The 25,521-nt window shown below is 38.1% G+C and overlaps 1 protein-coding gene across 1 annotated transcript in view; it reads left to right on the top strand.

The window, feature by feature from the left end:
* Nkain3 (sodium/potassium transporting ATPase interacting 3) overlaps positions 1–25,521 on the top strand; it is a 377,140-nt gene that overhangs the window by 11,800 nt on the left and 339,819 nt on the right. Inside the window, exon 2 of the mRNA XM_052175775.1 lies at positions 4,744–4,824. Coding sequence (XP_052031735.1) covers positions 4,744–4,824 — 81 coding nt within the window. The remainder of the gene's footprint in view (positions 1–4,743; positions 4,825–25,521) is intronic.

Raw genomic sequence — 25,521 nt, 5'->3', positions numbered from 1 at the left:
GTCTGCTATTCTTTGTGCACCCTTCTTTTTATATGCCAATTACATGTAGTCCACTCAAACTAACAAATGCTTTGGAACACCAACACTGGGTCCATGCTAAGTGCTTACTCAGAAATGAATAGAATATGATGTCTGCTGCTGTGGCAATTAAGTGGAGCTCAAAATATAGCAACATGAGGGTTAAGTTTCTACCATTTCTGACAAAAGATCATTAGTGAGGCCATATTTGACCTTAAAGAACTAATCACTCTTGTAAAAAGATTTGGCTAAATGGTTATGTGGAAGAAGCCCTTCAGCATCTGTCATAAAATTTCCAAACTACATAGAGTGTAAAGTCAAGCTAGAGAAAATTGCTTTTCTGCGCCTTTGCACATTTTGCCCTCCTTTCGATGACCCCTGGTGTTTCCTATGGGCCACAAGCTCCTCTGCCTCCTCAGGAGCACATTCTGAATCTTCCACCTGGAATGACCTATTCTCTTATCTTCCTTAGGAAATTTGTAATCCTTTAACTCAATTGGCACTTAGTAAACGCCTACACTATTCTGTTCACCCAGTGAGGACTGTCCCTAGACCGTGCTATTAGTACAGATTTCTGCTCACTTTCTTCTTTGCCCTGCCTTATTATCCCAGTTTCCTGCTTCTCACACTGTATTCAGCTGGTGCTCTTGAAAGCAGAATTGTAGCCACCCACTGCTGTGCTTTACTTCACACTTAATGTTTGGAGAACATTGTATTTGAAGAAATAGTAAATGGTTTTAGTAAGGGTTTTATATGAAGTGACTTTATTTCATGTACTATTGGCTGTGAAGCCTTGGAATATTTATTTGATTTCATAGTTGCCATATTTACCTCAGTTAAAACCCAGTTCATAGATGTGTTTGTGGAGTCATAATGTATGTGGCAGGTTTGTCCTGGCCTTTACCTAGAGCAAATCATGAAACACAATTGAACTGTTACTATTCATCACATTCATGGTTGCCTTCTCTCTGACTTCCTTAGCAGTAAGCTTCGTGGACAGCAGGTTTCCCTTAAGGTTCTTCTCACAAATATATTAAACCCCAGGAGATAGCAGAACAATATAAAAGCAAAGAACCTAGCCCATTTATTTCATACCATATTGTGAGCAAATGTTATGATTGATTCATACTGATAAGGGAAAAGAAATGACCTTAGTAAAACAAGCCATTATAAAGTCTAATGCTCACTGGTGGAACTATAGACTGGAAAATTTGTGTACTCTTGGTGGTTTAGTCCCAGGAAGCTCTGGGGGTACTGGTTGGTTCATATAGTTGTTCTTCCTATGGAGCTGCAAGCTCCTTCAGCTCCTTGGGTCCTTTCTCTAACTTCTCCATTAGGGACCTTGTGCTTAGTCCAATAGCTGGCTGAAAGCATCCACTCTGTATTTGTTAGGTACTGGCAAAGCCTCTCGGGAGACAACTATACGAGGCTCCTGTCAGCAAGTTCTTATTGGTAACCACAATAGTGTCTGCGTTTGGTAACTATATATGGGATGGATCCCCAGATGGGGCAGTCTCTGGATGGTCTTTCCTTCAGTCTATGCTCCATACTTTGTCTCTATATCTCCTCCCATGGGTATTTTATTGGCCCTTCTAAGAAGGACCAAAGTATCCATACTTTATTCTTCCTTTTTCTTGAGCTTCATGTGGTCTGGGAATTGTATCTTAGGTATTCTGAGCTTTTGAGCTAATATCCACTTATCATTGAGTACAGACCATGTGTGTTCTTTTGTGATTAGGTTACCTCACTCAGGATGATATTTTCCAGTTCCATCCAATCGCCTAAGGATTTCATGTTTTTAACAGCTGATTCATATTCCATTGTGTAAATGTACCACATTTTCTGTATTCATTCCTCTGTTGAGGGAGTTCTGGATTCTTTTCAGTTCTGGCTATTATAAATAAGGCTGCTATGAACATAGTGTGGCATGTATCCTTTTTGCATGTTGGAGAATCTTCTGGGTATATGCCTATGAGTGGTATAGCTGGGTCCTCAGGTATTACTATGTCCAATTTTCTGAGGAACCACCAAACTGATTTCCAGAGTGGTTGTACCAGCTTCCAATCCCATGAGCAGTGGAGGAGTGTTCCTCTTTCTCCACATCCTCACCAGCACCTGTTGTCGCCTGAGTTTTTGATCTTGGCCATTCTGACAGGTGTGAGGTGGAATCTCAGGGTTGTTTTGATTTGTATTTCCCTAATAACTAAGGATATTGAATATTTCTTTAGGTCCTTCTCAGCCATTCGATATTCCTCAGTTGAGAATTATTTGTTTAGCTCTGTACCACTCTCAATATGACAAAACGGCAACCAACAAATTGAGAAAAGATCTTTACCAACTCTACATCTGATAGAGGACTCATATCCAATATATACAAAGAGCTCAAGAAGTTAGACTCTAGAGAGCCAATAACCCTTTTAGAATGCTTTTCCTAAAGTGTTCTGCAGTAAAGCCTGCTAACTGAAGCATGCTGACTCTGGAGCACTGCCAGATTTCATAGAATAACTCTAACATTCTATAGGAAATCAAAGGATGACCCATCCTCCTTGGGCTTACTATGGTGACTTGAGTTATATGCCCCCTGAAAAGTGCCTATTATAATAAGAGGAATACAGCCTTTGTTACTCTCAAACATGTAGAACTACACAGCTCCAGTCAGTGTCTGTGAAAGGTCAGGAACAGAATCTATAGTACAACTTGTAGAAGATTCTTATTCCCCTTCAGGCATTGTTTGTGCTAAACAAACAATTAAAGTTAAAAGGGCTCGTCTTAGTGTACCTTTGCTATACTCAGGATATTCTCAATATTTATGGGTTTAGAGCTGGGTTATAATAATTAGGATTTATTTGGTTTTTCTAGGAATGTAGTTCTGTGATACAGAACTTGCCTAGGGTCTGGAAGGGCCTATATCAGTTCCCAGAATAGGAAAACAAAAACAAACTAGCAAAAATCCCTGTGGTGGCATAGTCTTGCTTCATTAGAGGTTGGTTAGTGGTTACTTTGTTATTGGCATTGCTGCCCTGCTCTGATTCACATATGGTTCATTTGGTACTGACTGATTACAAAAACATCTTATAGGGTTTTTTTTTTTTTGTATTTGTGATGTTTAAAAATAGCCCATTAAAGTTGTATTTAAGGGATTTTCAATATTCATTTGAATGGTGTATAGTTTAGAAAAGCATGTTTGAATGTACTCACAATAACTGCAAACCCCTGAATGAGCACAAACTCTCACGCTCATATGACCTCTTTAACAGGTTTTAGTGTAAATGTGCAGTGATTGTGGAGCTTTACGTAACTTTATGAACTTTTTTGCAAAAAGCAAAATATTCTCAGAAAAGATAAATGTTACATCACATATTCATTCACAGTTTGCACACTGACATAAGATCACTTTGAAATACTTTAAGATGAAAAATGGCAAAAATAGAGTAGATTGAATATTACAGGCAATTTTAGTATATACTGATAAGGTCATGATTTTAAAACAGCACCTAATGTTCATATTTTTATTAATTGACACAGGATAAAATTATGAAATAATTTCAAGTGTTTATCTTAGAAAAGGAATACAATGATTGCAATCTACTAATAGAAAACAATGATTTAAGTCAAATGCCTAGTTCAACAATTCATAGATATTTTTTTGCCAGTACAGTAAGATGAGAATACAAACAACTATATTTCATCAGTCAATGATCCGTACACCATAAACTGTTTGCACTTGTCTAGGACTCTGCATCTGCATACAGGGGTCTGGTCTGGACGACAATCAGACTGACTAATGCTCTTATTGATGTTGTTTCTGACTTTCACAGCAAAGTGTGAATGAAAGGTATTTTGTTTTTTATTTGTTTTTTTCGAGACAGGGTTTCTCTGTATAGCCCTGGCTGTCCTGGAACTCACTCTGTAGACTAGGCTGGCCTCAAACTCAGAAATCCGCCTGCCTCTGCCTCCCAGAGTGCTGGGATTACAGGCATATGCCACCACCGCCCAGCTTGAAAGGTATTTTTTGTAATGGAAATCAGCTGTTTGTTTGCTCTGTCTCTTAGTTACTAATTTCTGGGATTTTGAAGATTCTTTATGGAATTATTCTTTCACTACTTGATTACAGCGTCATGTGCTCTACTCTACAAAATAACACAACAGAGGAACATTTGGTAACACCTCTCCATTACCCATTTTCAAAGTCTCCATTCAGAGATATGGAAGTTCAGTTTGACTAAATTTCTGAAATTAGACATTTTATACTAATGAATTGGATATTTTCCATCTAATGTATCTGAATATTTAGATATATTTATTTAAGTGGCCAAATAGAAAGATAGAGAAATAGATAGTATATAGATACATAGATTGGTAGTAAGTAGATTTATTCTTCACAGAAAACTACATAATTGTGTTACCTTTACAGAAAGCAGAAACCATGAGAGAATTTGGATTTAACTTGTACCTGCAAATCAGAAAAGGATTTTAGAATTCTAGGTTCCCAGCATTCATTAGCAACAGTAGGAATCATGGATTTTCAATTTTTAAATCTTAGGATGCCTCATAGAAAGTGATCTTTTTAGTCTCAGTATTCCCTGTTATTTACAAAAAAAAAAAAAAAAAAAAAAAAAAAAAAAAAAACCCTTATATTTATTGAAATTTCTGTTACTAATTTATTTCAAATATGTGATTTTCATCTCTACTTTTTCTTTCTTTTTCTCAATCTTTTATTTTCAGTATACAGTATGGACTGCTCTCTGGGTCACCTGGAATGCATTCATCATCTGCTTTTATTTGGAAGTAGGAGGTCTCTCTAAGGTGAGCTTACCGTGTCTTTAAAATACACTTCAAAAGCATATAGTTATAAATTAACTACTATGATACACATTTTTATTATTATACTTGAGTGGACAAATATAGAACATTTATACATAGCACTAATTTAAAAAAATAGTCTAAGTTGGCATGTGTTACCTCTCTGTAATCACAGCAATTAGGAGGTTGAGATAGAGTCATTTTAAGGTCATTCTTGGTTGCATAGTGAATTCAGAGTCAGCATGTTCTCTGTGAAATTGTGCTTTAAAAAATTAATGTCTATATTCTATCATGAAAAAGTAATCTTGGAGAAATGTATGGTAATGTAAACGATTTTAAAAATCATGGCTTCTATTTTGTTTGCTATAGTGAAATTTGAAATCGAGGCTTGTCTTCTAGTGGATTCTGTTGTGCTTGATGAATACATAGTATCACAATGACTGCAATCCTATATATTAAAGCAAAGGGGGCTATGAACATTCATGGTTTGAGTAGGAAAGGGGTTGTAAAGAATGGAAGCATAACCACACTTACTAACGTGTGAACACATGGGTGTGATGTTTTCTATTTTGAGGTTCTTATCAGACAGAAGACTCTGCTCTCTGCTCTTACGGCAACTCAGTGCCCATGTTATTTCTGTCTTCTTACAATTCGTATGTTCATCAGGCTTTCTGAAAACATGTCTTTTGATTGCTAAAAAATATAAAAACAAACTGTTAAATTTCTAATTATTCATCTTTAAAATATTATCTGACATATTATTCACTTTAAATCAGAAACATAACACAATAATTCAGAGATGAAAAAGGAAATTTATTATTTTTAAATATTTCATTATTAAATAAATTTGAATTATCTGTTGTTTACTGTCAGTCTGAAACCATACATAGAATATGGTCCTATACTTGCATTTGGGGTCCTGATCTTACAACTTTACGTTAAAGACCAAGGATGCTTTGAGAACTGTTGGACTCTACTGAAGTACATACTAAACAAAGCATGTCTGATTCAGCCAAAGGAGTGAGCATCATTGAGTGATTTATTCTAGCAACTTTAGAAGTGATTTGATTCTTTTTTTTTCTATACTAAAGTGATTTTAAAATTAGAGATTGTCATCATTTCTCTCATTGGAAAGTTCAGAGACCAGAAAGGACATTTTTGCTACTGAGACCCACACAAAAGGTGTATCAGCTTTCTTGGTGATTTACACTACTGACATTTATCACAACTGAAGTCTAGGACATAAAGCTTGACTAAACTCTGCCTCCAGGCATTGTTGCCTATCAATGGAGATTATAGGTCATTTTAAAATGCAAATCCGATAAATAAAAGAATAGTGAGGACCAAGTCAAACACAGTATTGGCCTTTAATTTTCTGTCTTGTAACTAGAATGGTCACCTTATTATATGGGTATTTTCATTTCAGTGGGTGGAAACTGTCTTATTTTCTTCATTATGAATTTATTTGAAATACATTAGAAGAGAAGAAGTTTGTCCTGAGGAATTGGTGTAACAGTGTATTGAAATAGAGTTTCAAAAACAAGCATTTAGTTCATGTTTCATCTGTAGCACTTACTGTAAGCTGTTAACCAACCATTGTTCCCCGCGATCCTGTGAAAGCATCCTACCAGGGCCAGTATTACCAGTAATGGTGATAGCAAATGTTGGTTCTGTTTATGTTTATCATATATGGTAACTCTTTAAGCTTCAAAACAACTCTGTGGAGTAATAAAAATAAATAACAGCAGTCATATGCTCTGCACCAATCTAGTTACCTATTACAGCTCAAGATGATTTTTGTCAACTGCCCTTTATAACTGTTTTTCCTGACATCTAAGTGTATGTCAAAAGGATTTCTTTTCTTTTTTTCCCCTTTTGCTCTTGTTTTTACTTTTTTCTGGTCTCTTTTTATTGGATATTAGTTATGAGGTATGTAAAAGACTTGACCAGGATGGGAGCTAGGCAGATAGTGTAGGCAAAAGTGTAGTGTAGACACTTTTGAGTGTCTTTTCAGGAGTGTAGACAAAAATCTACATAGTCCCTGCTTGGTGGTACTTGCATCATTGTTCATGTTTGTGTTCCTTATAAAAATAGCATTAGCTGAAAAGTACATAGGAAGCCGTCTCCATGTTGTGCCCAACAGGTTGAAGTACTTGTTATCTTGGCCATTTGTTTTTAATCCATTTAAAAATCCATTAAGCTGTCCACATGTATTTTTGGTTAAAAGGATGTGAGAATCCAAAAAGAATATTCTTAATATGTTCTGATAACTTCTACAGCCTTTCTGGCTAGCTACAGTTTCATCTCAAATGTATTCTACAGGAATCTACTCTAAAAGAGTAAAGTTGAAAAAAAAAATACCCCTGCCAAGCTTCCTCCTGTATTCTGTTTTTCTAAGAAAACCCTTATCCATATGTGATAGTTTCTGTACTCAACTTTTAGAGAAAGAGTTCTCCATCTTCTGCTAGTTCTGTAATTACCCACTTTATTAGATTAACAGAAGCTACTCTGTGCCTTGAGTCTTACCCAAACAAGTATTCTGAAACAAAGAACCTGATGAGCAAATTTTCCTGGGGAAATATACAGTGAGATTTATTCATACCAGAAAGAGAGTGCAGCAATGTGTCAAAGAAACAGCTCTGTCCATGTTCAGCTTACTGAATCTGTATCATCTAGGGTTTCCCAGAGAAACAGAATGGCTAGGCTGAGCAAGCATTACAGGAGGGATTTATTATATTGGCTCACACAAGTCAGACTGGGCAAAAACCATCGACATGCTTAGAGGGCTGAGAACATGGTAATTTCTCAGTCCATAGAATGAGCGCCTCAGCAGTCCCAATCTGGAGAGGGACAGGTCTTCAGTTCAAATCAAAAAGGCAGAGATTCCAGATTTAGATCTCACTGAAGAGATGCAACAGTCATGGCAGGCATAGAGGAGATGCCTATCAACAAGGCAGGCAGGAAAAAAGCAACTGCATTTCTTCTGACTGGGCTACAACTGGAAGACACTCTTCACCATTAGGGAGGGTCTCCCTCTGAAATTAATCCTTCCAAAAATACCCTTATGAATTACCCAGATGTGTCTTATACTTGACACCAGATCCAATAAACTTGACAAGATTAACTAGGACAGAACTAACAACTTTATTAGGCTTGCTTTCACAAGGACAGGCAAGGCAAAGGTGTCTGAATGACTGAAAAGTCTCACCTCAACATGAATGTCTCATAGAACCATATCCCTGGTATTCCCTATAGATGTCACAGACATCTATCTACCTCATGGTCTTATTCCCCCCAAGCTTGCTATTTGTATAATTCTGAGGATGGGTGTTGTGTTTATTTTAAGTTTGCCGATTTTCCTGGTCTTATGAGTTTTGTGAGCTTCTTGTGTTGCCCTGCTCCCTAAGAAACAGCTACCAGAATACAATCTTCCTGCAAGCCCTGAACCAAGAGTCATCCTCACATTGTGTCTTTGAATGTAGTAGGCATTCTACAGTGGTATATGGGTGATGACTTGGTACTCCTTAAGAAGTAATGATACTATGTGAACAAATAGGGAGGCAGGGAGCCCTCGCCTAGTACAAACAAAATGACAGTAGAGTAAGGTAGATTAAAAACCATTCGTGTGTGAAGTATATAGGTGAGGTATAAATAGACTAAGCATAATATTTAAAAACAGGTTAGACAAGACTCCATGTTACTGATGTAAATATAATTAAATGTATGCATTCAGTGGACATTAAAAGATAGAAGGAATAGGATATTAAAAGACAAGTAGGGGGCTGCACGTGACAACCAGCATGCCGAGATGGCACATTTTGTGCCCTCCCCACCTCCAAATTGCCTCAGTTACAAATCAGAAGGCAGGCTTGGTGACCAGGACTGGCAAGCACATTTTAAAGTCCCATGCTGTGGAGTTGATCCATCTCAACTTGAGCATCCATGGATTATAGCCTTTGAGTGTTTCCTGGAAGTGCATTCCGGCGCTCAGCCCTGACTAGGGTGTCAGACACAGCATCTCAGAACTCGGCTGCCCGCCAGTCAGGAGAGACTCACCGCCATCTTGATCCCGGGCTCCAGAGATCGGTCAGACTGAGGTACACAAACATAATCCTAGGCCCAACACCGCAGGGGTCTGAGCCAGACGGGCGTTGGCCTGCACCCAGGCCCTGGGCTGTTCGAGTGGCCATCGGGGCGCCAACCCAGCCAGGAGTTTTTTTTTTGCCCCGGCCGGTGCACGCGCCGCCATTTTGCCTACAGGAGCCAGAGTGCTCGGGAGGGCAGAGACTGCTAACAAGCGTAGCCTGAGGCTAACAAAACGGGGGTCTAGGCCCCAAAAGGCACAGGACTGACCCCAAGAACTGGGCGGCTTGGTGGGCCATCTGTGTGTCAACCAGCCCAGGAGGTTATTAGCACAACAGACTCTCCCGGTGCTTTCGCGGAGCGCGGACGCACACGCCCGCCATCCGGGTCACCTGGCAGACCCAAATAACAGACATAGCCCTAGGGGAACTTTGCTCGGACCTTGGCCTCCCAGGCGTTTGCCTGGACTCAGGGCCCAGGCGACAAGGCTAACCTAGTGTGCGCCAGCCCGGTTGGGGAAATCGGCTGCCCAGCGGAGTGAGCGGAGCACAGGGGAGGTCACAGCAACATTCACCTTCGGAGCTCCCTGGGGGTGCACACGGGTTCCACCTGGTCCACAGACACAATCTGGGGCAAGGCCTCAGGCAGAAGCCCCCAGCTCAACTCTCTCCACTTCAGATCAGCCTGGGTGGCCGCCACATCTCCAGGTCCCTCAAGAGGCTAGTGGGGGCTTCCGGGCGGCCAGCTGGGAGAAGTCGGTGTGCTCCAATAAATCCTGCGGGCCCCAGCGGGAGCCTTCAGGTGCCTGCTTCGGGATCTGAACAGCCTGGACAACAGCACCCTGTCTATAGGCAGTGCAGAGTGTAAGCTGTGCACCAGAGGCCAACGGGGAAGGGGCAGCTTGCACTGGTGAGTCCAGCACTGACAAGACCAAGTAACACCAGTGAGAGCCAGATGGCAAAAGGCAAACGCAGAAACGTCACTAACAGAAATCAAGGCAATATGGCAACATCTGAACCAAATTCTCCTCTACCAGCAAGTCCTGGATACCCCATCACACCAGTAAAACAAGATTTGGATTTAAAATCACTGGTCATGATGCTGGTACAGGAACACATGAAGGACATTGAGGAGAAAATGGATCAAAAGTTAGAAGCCCTTGCAAGGGAAACACAAAAATCATTGAAAGAAATCCAGGAGAATACAAAAGCCAACAAGGAGGAAATGCAAAAAACACTTAAAGAAATACAGGAGAACTTTGCTCAACAGGCTGAGGTCATGAAAGACGAAACACAAAAATCTCTTAAAGAAATACAGGAGAACTTTGGTCAACAGGCTGAGCTCATGAAAGAGGAAACACAAAAATCTCTTAAAGAATTACAGGAAAACACAAACATGCAAGGGAAGGAGCTAAGCAAAACCATCCAGGATCTAAAATCAGAAGTAGAAACAACTAAGAAAACTCAAAGGGAGACAACTTTGGAGATAGAAAGCCTTGGGAAGAAATCAGGGGACAGAGATGCAAATATCAACAACAGAATACAAGAGATAGAAGAAAGAATCTCAGATGCTGAAGATTCCATAGAAACCATGGACTCAACAGTTAAAGAAAATGCAAAGTGCAAAAAGCTTGTAACCCAAAATATCCAGGAAATCCAGGACACAATGAGAAGACCAAACCTAAGGATTATAGGCATAGATGAGAGTGAAGATTTACAACTTAAAGGGCCAGCAAATATCTTCAATAAAATTATGGAAGAAAACTTCCCTAACCTAAAGAGAGAGATGCCCATGAATATACAAGAAGCCTACAGAACTCCAAACAGACTGGACCAGAACAGAAATACTTCCCGTCACATAATAATCAAAACACCAAATGTTCTAAACAAAGAAAGAATACTAAAGGCAGTAAGAGAAAAAGGCCAAGTAACATATAAAGGAAGACCTATCAGAATCACAGCAGACTTTTCACCTGAGACTATGAAGGCTAGAAGGTCCTGGGCAGATCTCATGCAGACTCTAAGAGAACACAAATGCCAACCAAAACTACTATATCCAGCAAAACTCTCAATCACCATAGATGGAGAAACTAAGATATTTCACGACAAAACCAAGTTCACCCAATATCTATCCACAAACCCAGCCCTAAAAAGGATAATAGGAGGACAACACCAATACAAGGAGGGAAACTCCACCCTGAAAAAAGCAAGATAGTAACCTTTCATCAAACCCAAATAAGTTAAGCAATCAAATTTAAAAAATAACGTCAAAAATGATAGGAAGTAACAATCACTATTCCTTAATATCTCTTAACATCAATGGACTCAATGCCCCAATAAAAAGACACAGACTAACTGACTGGATACGTAAACAGGACCCTACATTTTGCTGCTTACAGGAAACACACCTCAGGGTCAAAGACAAACACTACCTTAGAGTAAAAGGCTGGAAGACAATTTTACAAGCAAATGGTCTCAGGAAACAAGCTGGAGTAGCCATTTTAATATCAGATAAAATTGACTTTCAACCCAAAGTCATCAAAAGAGACTCTGAGGGACACTTCTTGCTGGTCAAAGGAAAAATACAACAAGAAGAACTCTCAATCCTGAACATCTATGCTCCAAATGCAAGGGCACCCTCTTTCATAAAAGAAACTTTATTAAAACTCAAAGCACACATTGCACCTAACACAATAATTGTGGGTGACTTCAACACTGCACTTTCCTCAATGGACCGATCAGGAAAACAGAAACTAAACAAGGACACAATGAAACTAATTGAAGCTTTGGACCAATTAGATTTAACTGATATATATAGAACATTCTATCCTAAAACAAAAGAATATACCTTTTTTTCAGCACCTCATGGTACCTTCTCCAAAATCGACCATATAATTGGTCACAAGACAGACCTCAACAAATATAAAAAGATAGAACTAATCCCATGCCTCCTATCTGATCACTATGGAATAAAAGTGGTCTTCAATAGCAACAGAAACAACAGAAAACCCACAAACACGTGGAGATTGAACAATACTCTACTCAATGACACCTTGGTCAAGGAAGAAATAAAGAAAGAAATTAAAGACTTTTTAGAACACAATGAAAATGAAAACACAACATACCCAAATCTATGGGACACAATGAAAGCAGTGCTAAGAGGAAAACTCATAGCCCTGAGTGCCTCCAAAAAGAAAATGGAGAGAGCATACATTACCAACTTAATGACACACCTGAAAGCCCTAGAACAAAAAGAAGCTATTTCACCCAGGAGGAGTAGAAGGCAGGAAATCATCAAACTCAGGGCCGAAATCAATCAAGTAGAAACAAAGAGAACCATACAAAAAATCAACAAAACTAGGAGCTGGTTCTTTGAGAAAATCAACAAGATAGATAAACCCTTAGCCAGACTGACCAAAGGGCACAGAGAAAGTATCCAAATTAACAAACTTAGAAATGAAAAGGGAGACATAACAACGGAAACTGAGGAAATCCAAAAAATCATCAGATCCTACTACAAGAGCCTGTACTCAACACAACTGGAGAATCTGGAGGAAATGGACAATTTCCTTGACAGATACCAAATACCAAAATTAAATCAGGACCAACTAGACCATCTAAACAGTCCCATAAAGCCTAAAGAAATAGAAGGAGTCATAGAAAGTCTTCCAACCAAAAAAAGCACAGGACCAGATGGTTTCAGTGCAGAATTCTACCAGACCTTCAAAGAAGAGTTAACACCAATACTCTTCAAACTATTCCACAAAATAGAAACAGAAGGAACACTACCCAATTCCTTCTACGAAGCCACAATTACGCTGATACCAAAGCCACACAAAGATCCAACAAAGAAAGAGAACTTCAGACCAATTTCCCTTATGAACATCGATGCAAAAATACTCAACAAAATTCTTGCCAACCGAATCCAAGAACACATCAAAACGATCATCCACCATGATCAAGTAGGCTTTATCCCGGGAATGCAGGGTTGGTTCAATATACGGAAATCCATCAATACAATCCACTACATAAACAAACTCAAAGAACAAAACCACATGGTCATTTCATTGGATGCTGAAAAAGCATTTGACAAAATTCAGCATCCTTTCATGCTTAAAGTCTTGGAGAGAACAGGAATTCAAGGCCCATACCTAAACATAGTAAAAGCAATATACAGCAAACCGGTAGCCAGCATCAAACTAAACGGAGAGAAACTTGAAGCAATCCCACTGAAATCAGGGACCAGACAAGGCTGCCCCCTTTCTCCTTATCTTTTCAATATTGTACTTGAGGTACTAGCTCGGGCAATTCGACAACATAAGGAGGTCAAAGGGATACAAATTGGAAAGGAGGAAGTCAAACTATCATTATTTGCAGACGACATGATCGTCTACCTAAGTGACCCAAAGAACTCCACTAGAGAACTCCTACAGCTGATAAACAACTTCAGCAAAGTGGCAGGTTACAAAATCAACTCAAGCAAATCAGTGGCCTTCCTATACTCAAAGGATAAGCAGGCTGAGAAAGAAATTAGGGAAATGACCCCCTTCACAATAGCCACAAACAGTATAAAGTATCTTGGGGTGACTCTTACCAAACATGTGAAAGATCTGTATGGCAAGAACTTCAAGACTCTGAAGAAGGAAATGGAAGAAGACCTCAAAAAATGGGAAAACCTCCCATGCTCATGGATCGGTAGAATCAATATAGTTAAAATGGCCATTTTGCCTAAAGCACTATACAGATTCAATGCAATACCCATCAAAATCCCAACTCAATTCTTCACAGAGTTAGAAAGAGCAATTATCAAATTCATCTGGAACAACAAAAAACCCAGGATAGCTAAAACTATTCTCAGCAACAAAAGAAAATCTGGGGGAATCAGTATCCCTGACCTCAAGCAATACTACAGAGCAATAGTGTTAAAAACTGCATGGTATTGGTACAGTGACAGGCAGGAGGATCAATGGAACAGGATTGAAGATCCAGAAATGAACCCACACACCTATGGCCACTTGATCCTCGACAAAGAGGCTGAAAACATCCAATGGAAAAAAGATAGCCTTTTCAACAAATGGTGCTGGTTCAACTGGAGGTCAGCATGCAGAAGAATGCGAATTGATCCATCCTTGTCTCCTTGTACTAAGCTCAAATCCAAATGGATCAAGGACCTCCACATAAAGCCAGACACTCTGAAGCTAATAGAAAAGAAACTGGGGAAGACCCTTGAGGACATTGGTACAGGGAGAAAGTTTCTGAACAGAACACCAATAGCGTATGCTCTAAGAGCAAGAATTGACAAATGGGACCTCATAAGGTTACAGAGTTTCTGTAAGGCAAAGGACACCATCAAGAGGACAGATCGGCAACCAACAAATTGGGAAAAGATCTTCACCAATCCTACATCAGATAGAGGGCTAATATCCAATATATATAAAGAACTCAAGAAGTTAGACTCCAGAAAACCGAACAACCCTATTAAAAAATGGGGTACAGAGTTAAACAAAGAATTCTCACCTGAAGAACTTCGGATGGCGGAGAAGCATCTTAAAAAATGCTCCACTTCATTAGTCATTAGGGAAATGCAAATCAAAACAACCCTAAGATTTCATCTTACACCAGTCAGAATGGCTAAGATTAAAAATTCAGGAGACAGCAGGTGTTGGAGAGGGTGCGGAGAAAGAGGAACACTCCTCCACTGCTGGTGGGGTTGCAAATTGGTACAACCACTCTGGAAAGCAGTCTGGCGGTTCCTCCGAAAACTGGGCACCTCACTTCCAGAAGATCCTGCTATACCACTCCTGGGCATATACCCAGAGGATTCCCCACCATGTAATAAGGATACATGCTCTACTATGTTCATAGCAGCCCTATTTATAATTGCCAGATGCTGGAAAGAACCCAGGTATCCCTCAACAGAAGAGTGGATACAAAAAATGTGGTATATCTACACAATGGAGTACTATTCAGCCATTAGAAACAATGAATTCATGAAATTCTTAGGCAAATGGATGGAGCTAGAGAACATCATACTAAGTGAGGTAACCCAGACTCAAAAGGTGAATCATGGTATGCACTCACTAATAAGTGGTTATTAACCTAGAAAACTGGAATACCCAAAACATAATCCACACATTAAATGAGATACAAGAAGAAAGCAGGAGTGGTCCCTGGTTCTGGAAAGACTCAGTGAAACAGTATTTGGCAAAACCAGAACGGGGAACTGGGAAGGGGTGGGAGGGAGGACAGGGGAAGAGAAGGGGGCTTACGGGACTTTCGGGGAGTGGGGGGGGGGCTAGAAAAGGGGAAATCATTTGAAATGTAAATAAATTATATCAAATAAAAAAAAAAAGAGAAAAAAAAAAAAAAAAAGAGAAAAAAAAAAAAAAAGACAAGTAGAAGAAAATCTTTGCAGTCATATATCATAAAATCCCAGTCAATTATCATAATCCATAAAAAGGGATGTTCTGTACTAAGTATAAGAGTATAAATTTATCAGTGCGACATAATAATATTTAAGCATATCAAAGCCCAAATGTTTAATTACATGAAACAGAGAGAAATTGAGAAGATGGAAACAAACATGGAAAATTTAACAATCCCTTTATGCTTATTAATACAAAAACAATTCAATAGAAATAAAAACTGTACAATCCTTATGACCAATGTATATACTGTATTACAGTCAGAACCAAATAAATGTATATTTAAAGTTTCTATGGAACACAATGATCAAAATTGTATTATGGGTCACAAAAAGCCTCATAAATGCCAATAATAAATAGTATGGAGTACTCTTTGCCACAAACAAAATAATCTATTATAGTTAAAATCTCTAGAAAGTGTTCAAATAATTTGGAAATCAAGGCAGACAATGTTGAATAATCTACAAATCATGGTATGAATTTGGAGCAATTTAAAATAATTTTAAAGAACATAATAAAAACATTGTATGAATGAATCTAAGCAGTGCTCAGAGACTACACATTACAGTAAATATTACTAAAAATGGAAGTATTAAACAATATTCACAATCATTGATCTTAAGAGAAAAATTGAGCTGTGTGTGTGTGATCTCATACTGTGTTGCTTTAGGCTAATAAATGAAAATCTAACTCTGAGATAGACAAAAGAGCAACTCAAATTCCCATTGTCAGTAAGGAGTCATAACTATAGGTAATCCAGACATAGAAAAACACCAATAACATTGGCATTTTAAATGAAATGAATTGATTTTTTTTTAACAGAATAACAGCAAAAAATATCCTAACTGGAAATAGAAAAAATAGCCAACCAAAACTTTACATTAAAAATGTTTTTTTTTTAAAAAGAACCTCAAGCATACATAAAGCCAAAGAAATATGACAAGCAGTGATGCTAATCTTACTTCACTTTTTTAAATAATGAAGGATAAAACACTTCCAAGATACATTTAGGGTATTATGTGATCCTGCTCTTATATATTATGTGAAAGCTGTGTTGTCACTGAAATCCTAGCAGTCCTTGAGTATTTCCCCAGGAAAAGTGACATTATAAAGTAAAATTACATTACTGTTTTTGAAATGCTATTTAACTTAATGACATCCATCTCTATATTGCTATTAAATTCTTGGGTAGCTTTAAAATTTTGCATAATGTTACATAAGAATACATAGTTGTCATACCTATACTTGGCAATTACGAATGTATTCTTTAGGTTATTATTGCTACGATTAAATACTGTGGCCAATAGTAAATAGGGAGGGAGGACTTATTTGGTTTACACTTCCTCATCAGGCCTTATCAGTGGCAGAAGTGAAATCAGAACTGAAGCAGGACAGGGACCTAGAGGCAGGAGCTGTTGCAGAACCCATAGAGGAGTGCTGGTGAAATTTAACTAGGTTCCTTTCTTCAGCTAGCAGTGTAGGAAAGGTGTTGCTAACTTCAAGTGAAAGAACTTATTTTATCTTGCTTAAATAAGAGTTTTAAAATAGTATACATTATTCGATGTACTCACGCGTCACCTTCTTTTGCTATTTTTATTAGTAATTTCTACCTTTTACATTGTGTTACAGCATGATGTTTTGGTGTTTAGTTCTCTGGAGCTTAGTATTTTTAATTATTCAAAGTGACAATCTAACATACCTTCCAAAGAATCATACCAATAGTACAATTTATACTTATTGGGTAAACTTGGCACTCATTTATCGTGTTTTTTATTAAGTAATAAATGTTATAGGACTTGATATAATACTATCATATGTGACACATTGCTCTTTAAATGATATTAGTTTGTTTATTATGTGGTAGAATTTATCTATAATCCAACATCCTCTCCCTCCATGATTTGGCCTCATGCATTCACTGTGTTTTCTTTGTAGGGTTATATTTGAACAAATGTGGTTCAAACATGCCTCATTTTGGCTTTGTTTCATTTAACACATTAAACTTTAAATTAATTTAAAATAAAACTTTCATTATAGAAGTTAGGAAAGTAATCTATGGTAACAGAGAACTAGCAACTGGTAGGAAGCCAAACTGAATGAACATAAAACAGGGGAGTGGAGTAGTAATAAAAGTGATACAATTATGATTTGCTTCAAAACCTACCTTCCCTCGAAATTAGCCTTCACAGGCTGTCAGGATTCCTGGGTTCCACTGGACAGAGGCCTTCTTAATAAGACCATGCAGAGAGAAAGCTGAAAATTCAGAGGCTCAGATAAACAAAAGGCAAAAGAACAGGGTTCAGAAACATTCAGAGAGCCAGGAGCGGTGACAGCCTTAACAGAAAGCTACTGCTTAGATGGAAAAAAAGGCCCAGCTGCTGTCCATCTGCTCATGCTTTACATTACTAAGGTGTGATGGGGAGGATGTGATTGTCCCATATGGAGCCACCATCTGTGGCTTTGCCAGGGCAAGGCAGGAACTGGATTAGAGGTCTAACTGATTACACAAACCCAAGTCTTTTCAAAAGAGGAATCCATATAGCCTCAAGTGATGGGGACCACTGAGGTCATCCTGAAGCTCCATCTGACCATTCTTACTAATGAATAGTACACGCACTCATGAATGATTAGACACCAGGTTAAACTCTTACTAGATCTTTGATGTCAGTTTTCAGATGCATTGATACCCTCTACCACCCAGCCCTGCACTATGGTATCTGCCACTATGGTCTTAAACACATCAATTCTCCCCACATCTTCTAGCACTTGAAGGTGATAGAGGCATTGTTTTAGACAATCACTGAATATGGATAACCAAAGTGTTTGTATAATATCATCTTTTGGAGCTGATTTTCCTTTCCTAAAAAAGCAAGAAAACTCAATCATGTTAAGTTGTTGGAAGAACTGAATGAAATAATACTGTGTGGAGATATGAAAGGACCTTGATATATAATAAGATCTCAGGAAATGATGGTTCTTTATTGTCATCATGGTCACCTTTATAGTTTTGGGAGAAGTTAATAGAGATTATTTACCTCGAAATCCTTTGGGGTATATATTTACTGGCCTGCAAGACCTACCCAGTATAAATTTGTAGGACTAAGCGGTTTGGGGAAGTGTGAAGCAGCCTTTTGATAGGATCTCAGCTCTGCACATTCACTTCTCAGATGCATTGCTGTTAGTTAAGTCCTCCCCTTCAACGTACAAATAGCTTCTTGATATAATCTGCAGGCAGGTTTTCTCTGTGCTTTCTGCTCCCACTTGAAGTACTTCAAGCATCTTTGAGTGCTTTTGTGGTTGTTTGTATGTCTTTCACTTTTTAGATTAACAGGGACAATTGATAACTTAATGCTACTTTTTTGGCATTTAGAAGATTTGAAATAATTTCTCTCCTGAGGAATACATTCAGAACATTAATGCAAAAACTCTTCCCATTTTCTATCACGTCCTTTAATCACTAAGGTTCTGGGAACTGGAACAGGACAGCAAAGGAATGAAGAAAGGATAGATACTCAGTCAGAGAAATGCGGGTATTGGGTGCTCTGTCCTCTCTAATGGAAACACATCTCTCAATAAACACACATGGACCAGAGGAAGGATTTTCAATCCTTCTGAACCTAGGAAAGGTTTTGACATTCCCACGACGCTGAAGCACAGAAGTCCTCGACATTACTCTGCTTGTGGTAACACATACATTTACTCAGGATTTCACTCAATCTCTACAGTTTTCTATCTTAAAAAAATATTGGAAGTTGTAAGTAACAGTGAGAACTTGAGTTGTAGTTTTCTTATTCCAAAAGAATTAGGCTGCTATCTTAATAATATCTTTTTAAGTTTTTTACAGAATGATATAAATATTAATCTAATATTTATTCCAAATAAGTTTCCTTGAGGTATATAAAACTGGTATATTATCTTAAAAGTCAAATGTATGTGGTTTACACAGGATTCTGAAAGTGAATTACTTTCTGTGGGCATCGAATTAGTCATAAAAAGAAGACAATTCTGTGAAAATTTATTCAATCTTAATTATGAGCTTGGATCAAAAGCCTTCTAAAAATACTCCAAGGACAGGATTGAATTAACTCATCATGTCCTGCTTCATACAGATGCTATGTTTGTATCCTTACCTCCAAAGTAGAAGTTATGATCTTCATTTTAGAGATACGGGACCTTAGTAAGAAGATGCTGCCTTGCATGTGCAATAATGTACAATAATGGAGTAGAGGGCCTGAGGGCCCCATCACCCTGCATTGTATTCCACACAGAAGGAAAACCATATGCATTTGTTTCTCTGTCCTGTTCACTTTCTGGTTATAGAAAATTTAGTTCAAAGAAATGTAAACCACTTTTTCCTCAAAGACAATAACAGTACTTTATGAGTCTCATTTTACATAAACTGGCAGGGTTGCTCATGAGAGTCTTCTGTGGAATCTTCATGTACAAAGTCCCCAAGAGCAGCCTGGGAGCCTCAGTGAATTCATTCTCAAGGTGAATTGTCAATGGTAGATTTCCCTGTGGGTTACTCAGTAGATTATTTTTCTTGGTCAAGATTTGGTTTCCTTCAAGGTTAGATTCTTCCATCAGCTTTGGCTTTTGACAGGGACACTAAGGCAGGACAGATAATCAGACTAATGATCTGCCCAGGGGACATTGCACGCCAAACAATTCTCCGTCACTTTCAATGGCTTCCAGTCCCAAGAACTTAAAGCACATTTTCCCCTTTGGTGTGGGTGCTAGTGCCTGGAATGCCTGAAAACAAAATGCCCGGCACCTCTGCTCAGTGAGAGGCCTTGGTTCTTCGTGGACCTACTCCTCAGTAGGTAAGAAAGGTTGAACATAGTCTTGTAGTTTTATAAACTTCATCAAATGCCAACATTTTTATGATCCTTATTGTAAACCTAACGTTGTGTTATCACACTGACATGCAGAAATCACAAACTTCTATTTGTTAACAACAACAATCCTGAGTAATAGCAGGAGTAGTAAGTTAGACTTCTGTGTTATAATCTCATGTTTTTCTGTCGAAGTTCAAATCTTTCTCACTAGTCTCACTATCCTCAATAGGAAGATAGACTATTTGTTCTATCGATTGGAGCTCTTCTTCAGGGTTTATGATTAGAGACACTACATCAAAAAAGGCCTATGCGAATATCCTCCTGACTCACTTACCATATGGAATTTAAATTTACCTGGAAATGCTTAGGCTCTGCTTTTTGCATTTTGTTATTTCTCACTTATCTACTGAAAACATAACTGAGATAACATTTTAAGGAAAGATAATTTTACCTATGTATCAACATTATTTTTAGTATAATATTAATTGTGGAATGGTTTTGTTTTGCCTAGTAAATAAGTGCTCAAATCCTGTCTTAAATCTAGAGTCTATCCATAATAAACTGGGTAATGATATGAATAAGAGTGGTGGGAATGAAAATTTATCATCCTTACTTCAGGAGATTGAAATCTGTTCTTTCAAATCAGCTTTAGCTAATCACCTAAGCCAACTACTTTTGAGACTTTTGTGAAGGTTAAGTCTGAACAACTTGATTGGATTAAGATCTACCTAAGAGATTAATGAAACACAACTCTGATTGTGTCTACAATAGTATTTACAGACACCATTAGATCACTCAGACTTTGATATAATGGTGGTTTAATCCATGCATTGATCCAAATTTGTGCAGGATATAAAAGGCTAATGCATCTATGGAGGTGGGGGGCTTCCTGGGAAAATGGATCAATCAGGAATGGTCTTGGGTACTGTGTATTGCCATAAACCTTTCCTGCTGTCGTTCTGCTGGGTTTGTTTGCTTGTTTGTTTTGTTGTTGTTGTTATTTTTGTTGGATTTTTTTATTTTGAGACAGATCTCTTGTACAGCATGCTGGACTCAAACATATATATATATATATATATATATATATATATATATATATATGAATACATGACTGGCCTTCAACTCCTGATCCTCCTGACTCTACTTTCTACTCTCCATGTGTTAGCATTATAGCTAGGGGCCATAATCTCCTCTATCTTTCTCCTGTTATGGTTCTGTTCTGCTTCTATCTGCTTCTTGGGGCACTATATGACCTGTTTCTCTTTTCCTTTCCCATCAGAATGAATTAAAACCTCTGAAACCATGAGCCAAAATAAAACTTTTTTTCCATTTAGTTGTTAGGATCAAGTGTTTTATTCATAGTGATTAACACAAAACCAATATATTTAAATATACTTCCCCCCATTCTCTATATTTATCTTGAAATTGAAAGTGGGATATAGCAGTTTACTAAGCCAGTTTCAAGAGATCCTTACCTCAGTCAGTTATGAGTCTGTTCCAGTGACTGAAGGGACCTGTCTCAATGTATATCTAAATATGGTGAAATATCTGACCGCCTTCAATAAGCTAATATTTAACAGTCTGCAATTATTCCAATGCAAAAGGAGCATATTGTATAACCCTAAGCCATTCTGAGTCACCTCAGTTGCTGAATTTCCATGTAAGCATTATGATCAAGAGAATTTGGATACTGCAGAAAGCTTACTTTTGTAGCTTGTATTCAAAGGCTTCGCTGCCTTTAAAAGGCAATTTAAGTATTCTGGTGCAGTTTTTGATGCAGTCAATTAAACATGAGATTGTTTTCGAGGAACAACATGTAGTACAAACACAGCACATGTAATTGCCTTTAAGATTTGGAATTTTCTTATGATGTTAATTGGTTTGTTTAGAAAGCCAAATCACTTTGCTGTGAAGCAGCAATTAAGAGTACATCCGTGGCATTGGGTTTCAGGTGATATTTTCCACGGTTTTGTTGCAAAAGAGACAATGATAAACGTGTTTCACTTTTTACTTACTTCTCTAAGCCAAATGGCAGTATATACTTTTGGCAGACTTATAAGATAAAATAATGCACATGCTATTTGTCTGAATGAAGTTTGTACAATGGCCCTGTAATTGACAGGGAAGCCTATATTGACAATCATTCAATTCCTCAGCCAAGTATGTTGCAGAGACAGATCACAACTCATTTCAATGTTTTTATCAATTTTTCCTCTGTAGCCTGATGAGATAAAAATCATCTGTAATAAATTATTTTACAAAGAGAACATATATGAGCAGGAATTGTGATGCCATGAGCAATTATTCGTCTGAGATGTCAGAGTGAATCCGGGCAGTGTCGCGAACACTGATGGCAATGAAAGTCCTTGGGTACCTGGTTTGTTATTTGTTTGGTTACTGCAGCTGCTGGGGGCCCCATGGTTCTGAACATGCTGGCTGTTGTAACACAAGGACTCTGGATCCCTTGTTGAGCAAGGTAAGCAGAGCAGAATGATGAGAGCATCAAGCTTATAGATCAGGAGCCATGTAGGAAGCGACTGACCAGAAAAGTACAGTGTCAAATACGAGAAACAGGCAGGAAGATAGGTTTTACTGCTCTTGATTCCAAGTAAGATTAGCACAAAGACAAACTACAAGCCATTGAAATGATCCTAACAACCCAATGTCTGCATAAACATGGACCAACGTAGGGTGTTAACTAAAACATGGACATGCTCAGGGAGATGGGTCAGGGAACATGAGGAATTTTAGCCCTTTTGTGCCCTACCTAAGGATTGATACGAAACAAAGATGAGAAGAATTACCTAATGTGAACATTGCTCAGATTTGCCTGTTACTTAGTCTGACCCAGTACAGATCACTGTATTGAAGTCAGAAGCTGAAAGCTAAAGGGCACGAGGACCACCTGAGGTCGGCTTAGTCAGGATTGAGCTGATGTCTCTTGGTCTTTGAGGAGCTCATCATTGATTCACCGTTCCCTGTTTCCTGACTCAGCAAGGGAAGAAATTCAGGAATAAGTCAGCATCCATTTGTCTGAAGAATAATTGACAGTATCTGTACAGGTTTAAAATCAGCAAAACTTTCCCACCACTGGGCATATATCCAAATAAGTGTAATCAGTGTATTAAAAAGACACCTGACCACATGTGTTCATTGCAGTCCTTTTTGAACCAACCAAATATAGGATCAACTACAACATGTGAATGAATAAAGGAAATGTGGCATATATACAACAGAATATGACTGTTATTTAATATGAATAGACTTTTCATTTATGGCAATTTGGATGGCACTGAAAAACCTAATATTAAATCAAACAAGGCAAATGCCAAAAAAACATTCCAATCCCACATGCTACCTGTCAAATGTATGAATTAAAATAAGTTGATTACACAGAAGTAGAGTGTGATAGTGATGATTAAAGGTAGAGAAATACAGAGAGCTGAGAAGAGAAAAATAGTGATAAAGCCCACCAAAAAAAATAGCTCGGTAAGGATTACATCTATTGTGTGGATAGAGATATTAAAAGTAATTCTGCTTTACTCTTCGAGTTGTTGACAACTTCTTTATGGAACCTGAATATTCAAATTACATCAGAAGGGTTAAACATGAAATAAAATTCAGTAAAAATTAAGAGGAAAGATGGCCCTTTATATTAAATAACAAAGTAAGCAGTAGATTTCTATAAAAATGATAGCATTTTTCTAGTTCCCAGATACATCCATTTAGTAGTCCCTTCATTGACCATGGTGGCAGAAACTTTTGCTTGACTTTTAATTCCTAGTCCCCCTGTTAGTAGAAAATCTAGGAAAACCTGGCTTTTATCTAAGGTTACAGATCTCTCTCTCTCTCTCTCTCTCTCTCTCTCTCTCTCTCTCTCTCTCTCTGTGTGTGTCTCTCCCCCCGTTTGTCTCTCTCTCCATGTTTGTCTCTCTCTCTCTCTGTCTCTCACATGCACACACAGTTTTGACAGAGGAGATATCATAGAATATAATGGAATAGCTGCTTAAGAGCTAGAAGCAGGGAAAAACTTAGTCAACCAACGCAAATTTACTACTTTGACTTTTATAAACCAGAAATCTTACAAATGTTTTGGAGGTCTAAAACCAACATGCTTGTGGGCTGTATTTATGTCTAGAGAGGTTGGACAGAAGAGTACATGCACCTTCAGGGTGACCACATGCTCAGTGATGAATCCTTTCATTCCCAAAGCCAAGAAATGTGGCCATGTGTGCATCAAAGGGAAGTCTCTGGTGTTCTGTGGTCTAGAGCATCCTCTGCTTTGAAAGACTCCTGGGATAAAAACTGGGTTCAGCCAGCTATACAAGGTAATCTTTCTATCTGCCAAACCTTACTGCAGTCACATTTGCAACAGCTCCTTTTCATGTAAGGAAACAGGCACAGGTGTTGTGACTGAGGAAATGGATATCTTAGAGAATAATATTTTATTACTACAGAGATGACAATCATGTTACCCTGAAGATGATTTTGAAAATATCACCAGTACATGAGATTCCGAATCACAAATAATTGTGTGGAATGAACTTCCATAGTAGCTCTTGCCTGCCTCCCGCCACATTCATTTTTCTTTTAAAATATATTCATCAGCCACTGTTTAAGAAACATGAAATACGTAGCTAAAATCATCACCTCAATAGCCATACTGAAATGTATAATTCTTATCTTCGTTTATTTCATCCCAGGAATAGTACCAAAAGCTCTAACCTATATACAGTTGTTACACACTTAATTGTATTCAGTGCACAATGTTCTCAACTTAAACTTCCATTGAACTGTGTGATGGTTTGAATGAGATGTTTCCATAGTCTCAGATCTTGCACCACTTTTTTCTAAGTTGGGTGTATTGTTTAGGACATGTGCGACCTTACTAGAGGAAGTGCATCACTGTGAGTGGGTTATGAGGTTTCTCTGATTCAGACCGTTTCCAGTTTTCTGTCTACTTCATACTTATGGTTTGAAGATGTCAATTCTCAACTTCCTGTTCCTGCCACTTCCCCATCATAAAGTGCTATTATTCCTCTGGAACTGTAAGCAAAATAAACTTCTCATATTGTTATGTTAATTTTATCACTAGCCTTGTTTAAAAAAATCTAAAATGTACCCCTTCTTCTGAATCTATATAGCTTTGATGCCTTTGTAAAGAAGTAAGCAGTACTATTTTTAAGCTATCAATAACAGGAAAGGCAAACATTCAGTGAGTACTAACAAGAGGATGTTTTGGGTAGTTGCAGTGATTCTCACCAGGATCCATAGCTGCTTTCCCAGGAAAAGATGAGCTTAGGAGTACATTGTTCTCTGCAAAGAAAAGCATTTCAAATGACTTTCTTACTTTTA

The sequence above is a fragment of the Apodemus sylvaticus genome, chromosome 3 (assembly GCF_947179515.1).
Source record: "Apodemus sylvaticus chromosome 3, mApoSyl1.1, whole genome shotgun sequence".
Classification (NCBI taxonomy): domain Eukaryota; kingdom Metazoa; phylum Chordata; class Mammalia; order Rodentia; family Muridae; genus Apodemus; species Apodemus sylvaticus.
This window is presented reverse-complemented; position numbering and strand designations above follow the sequence as displayed.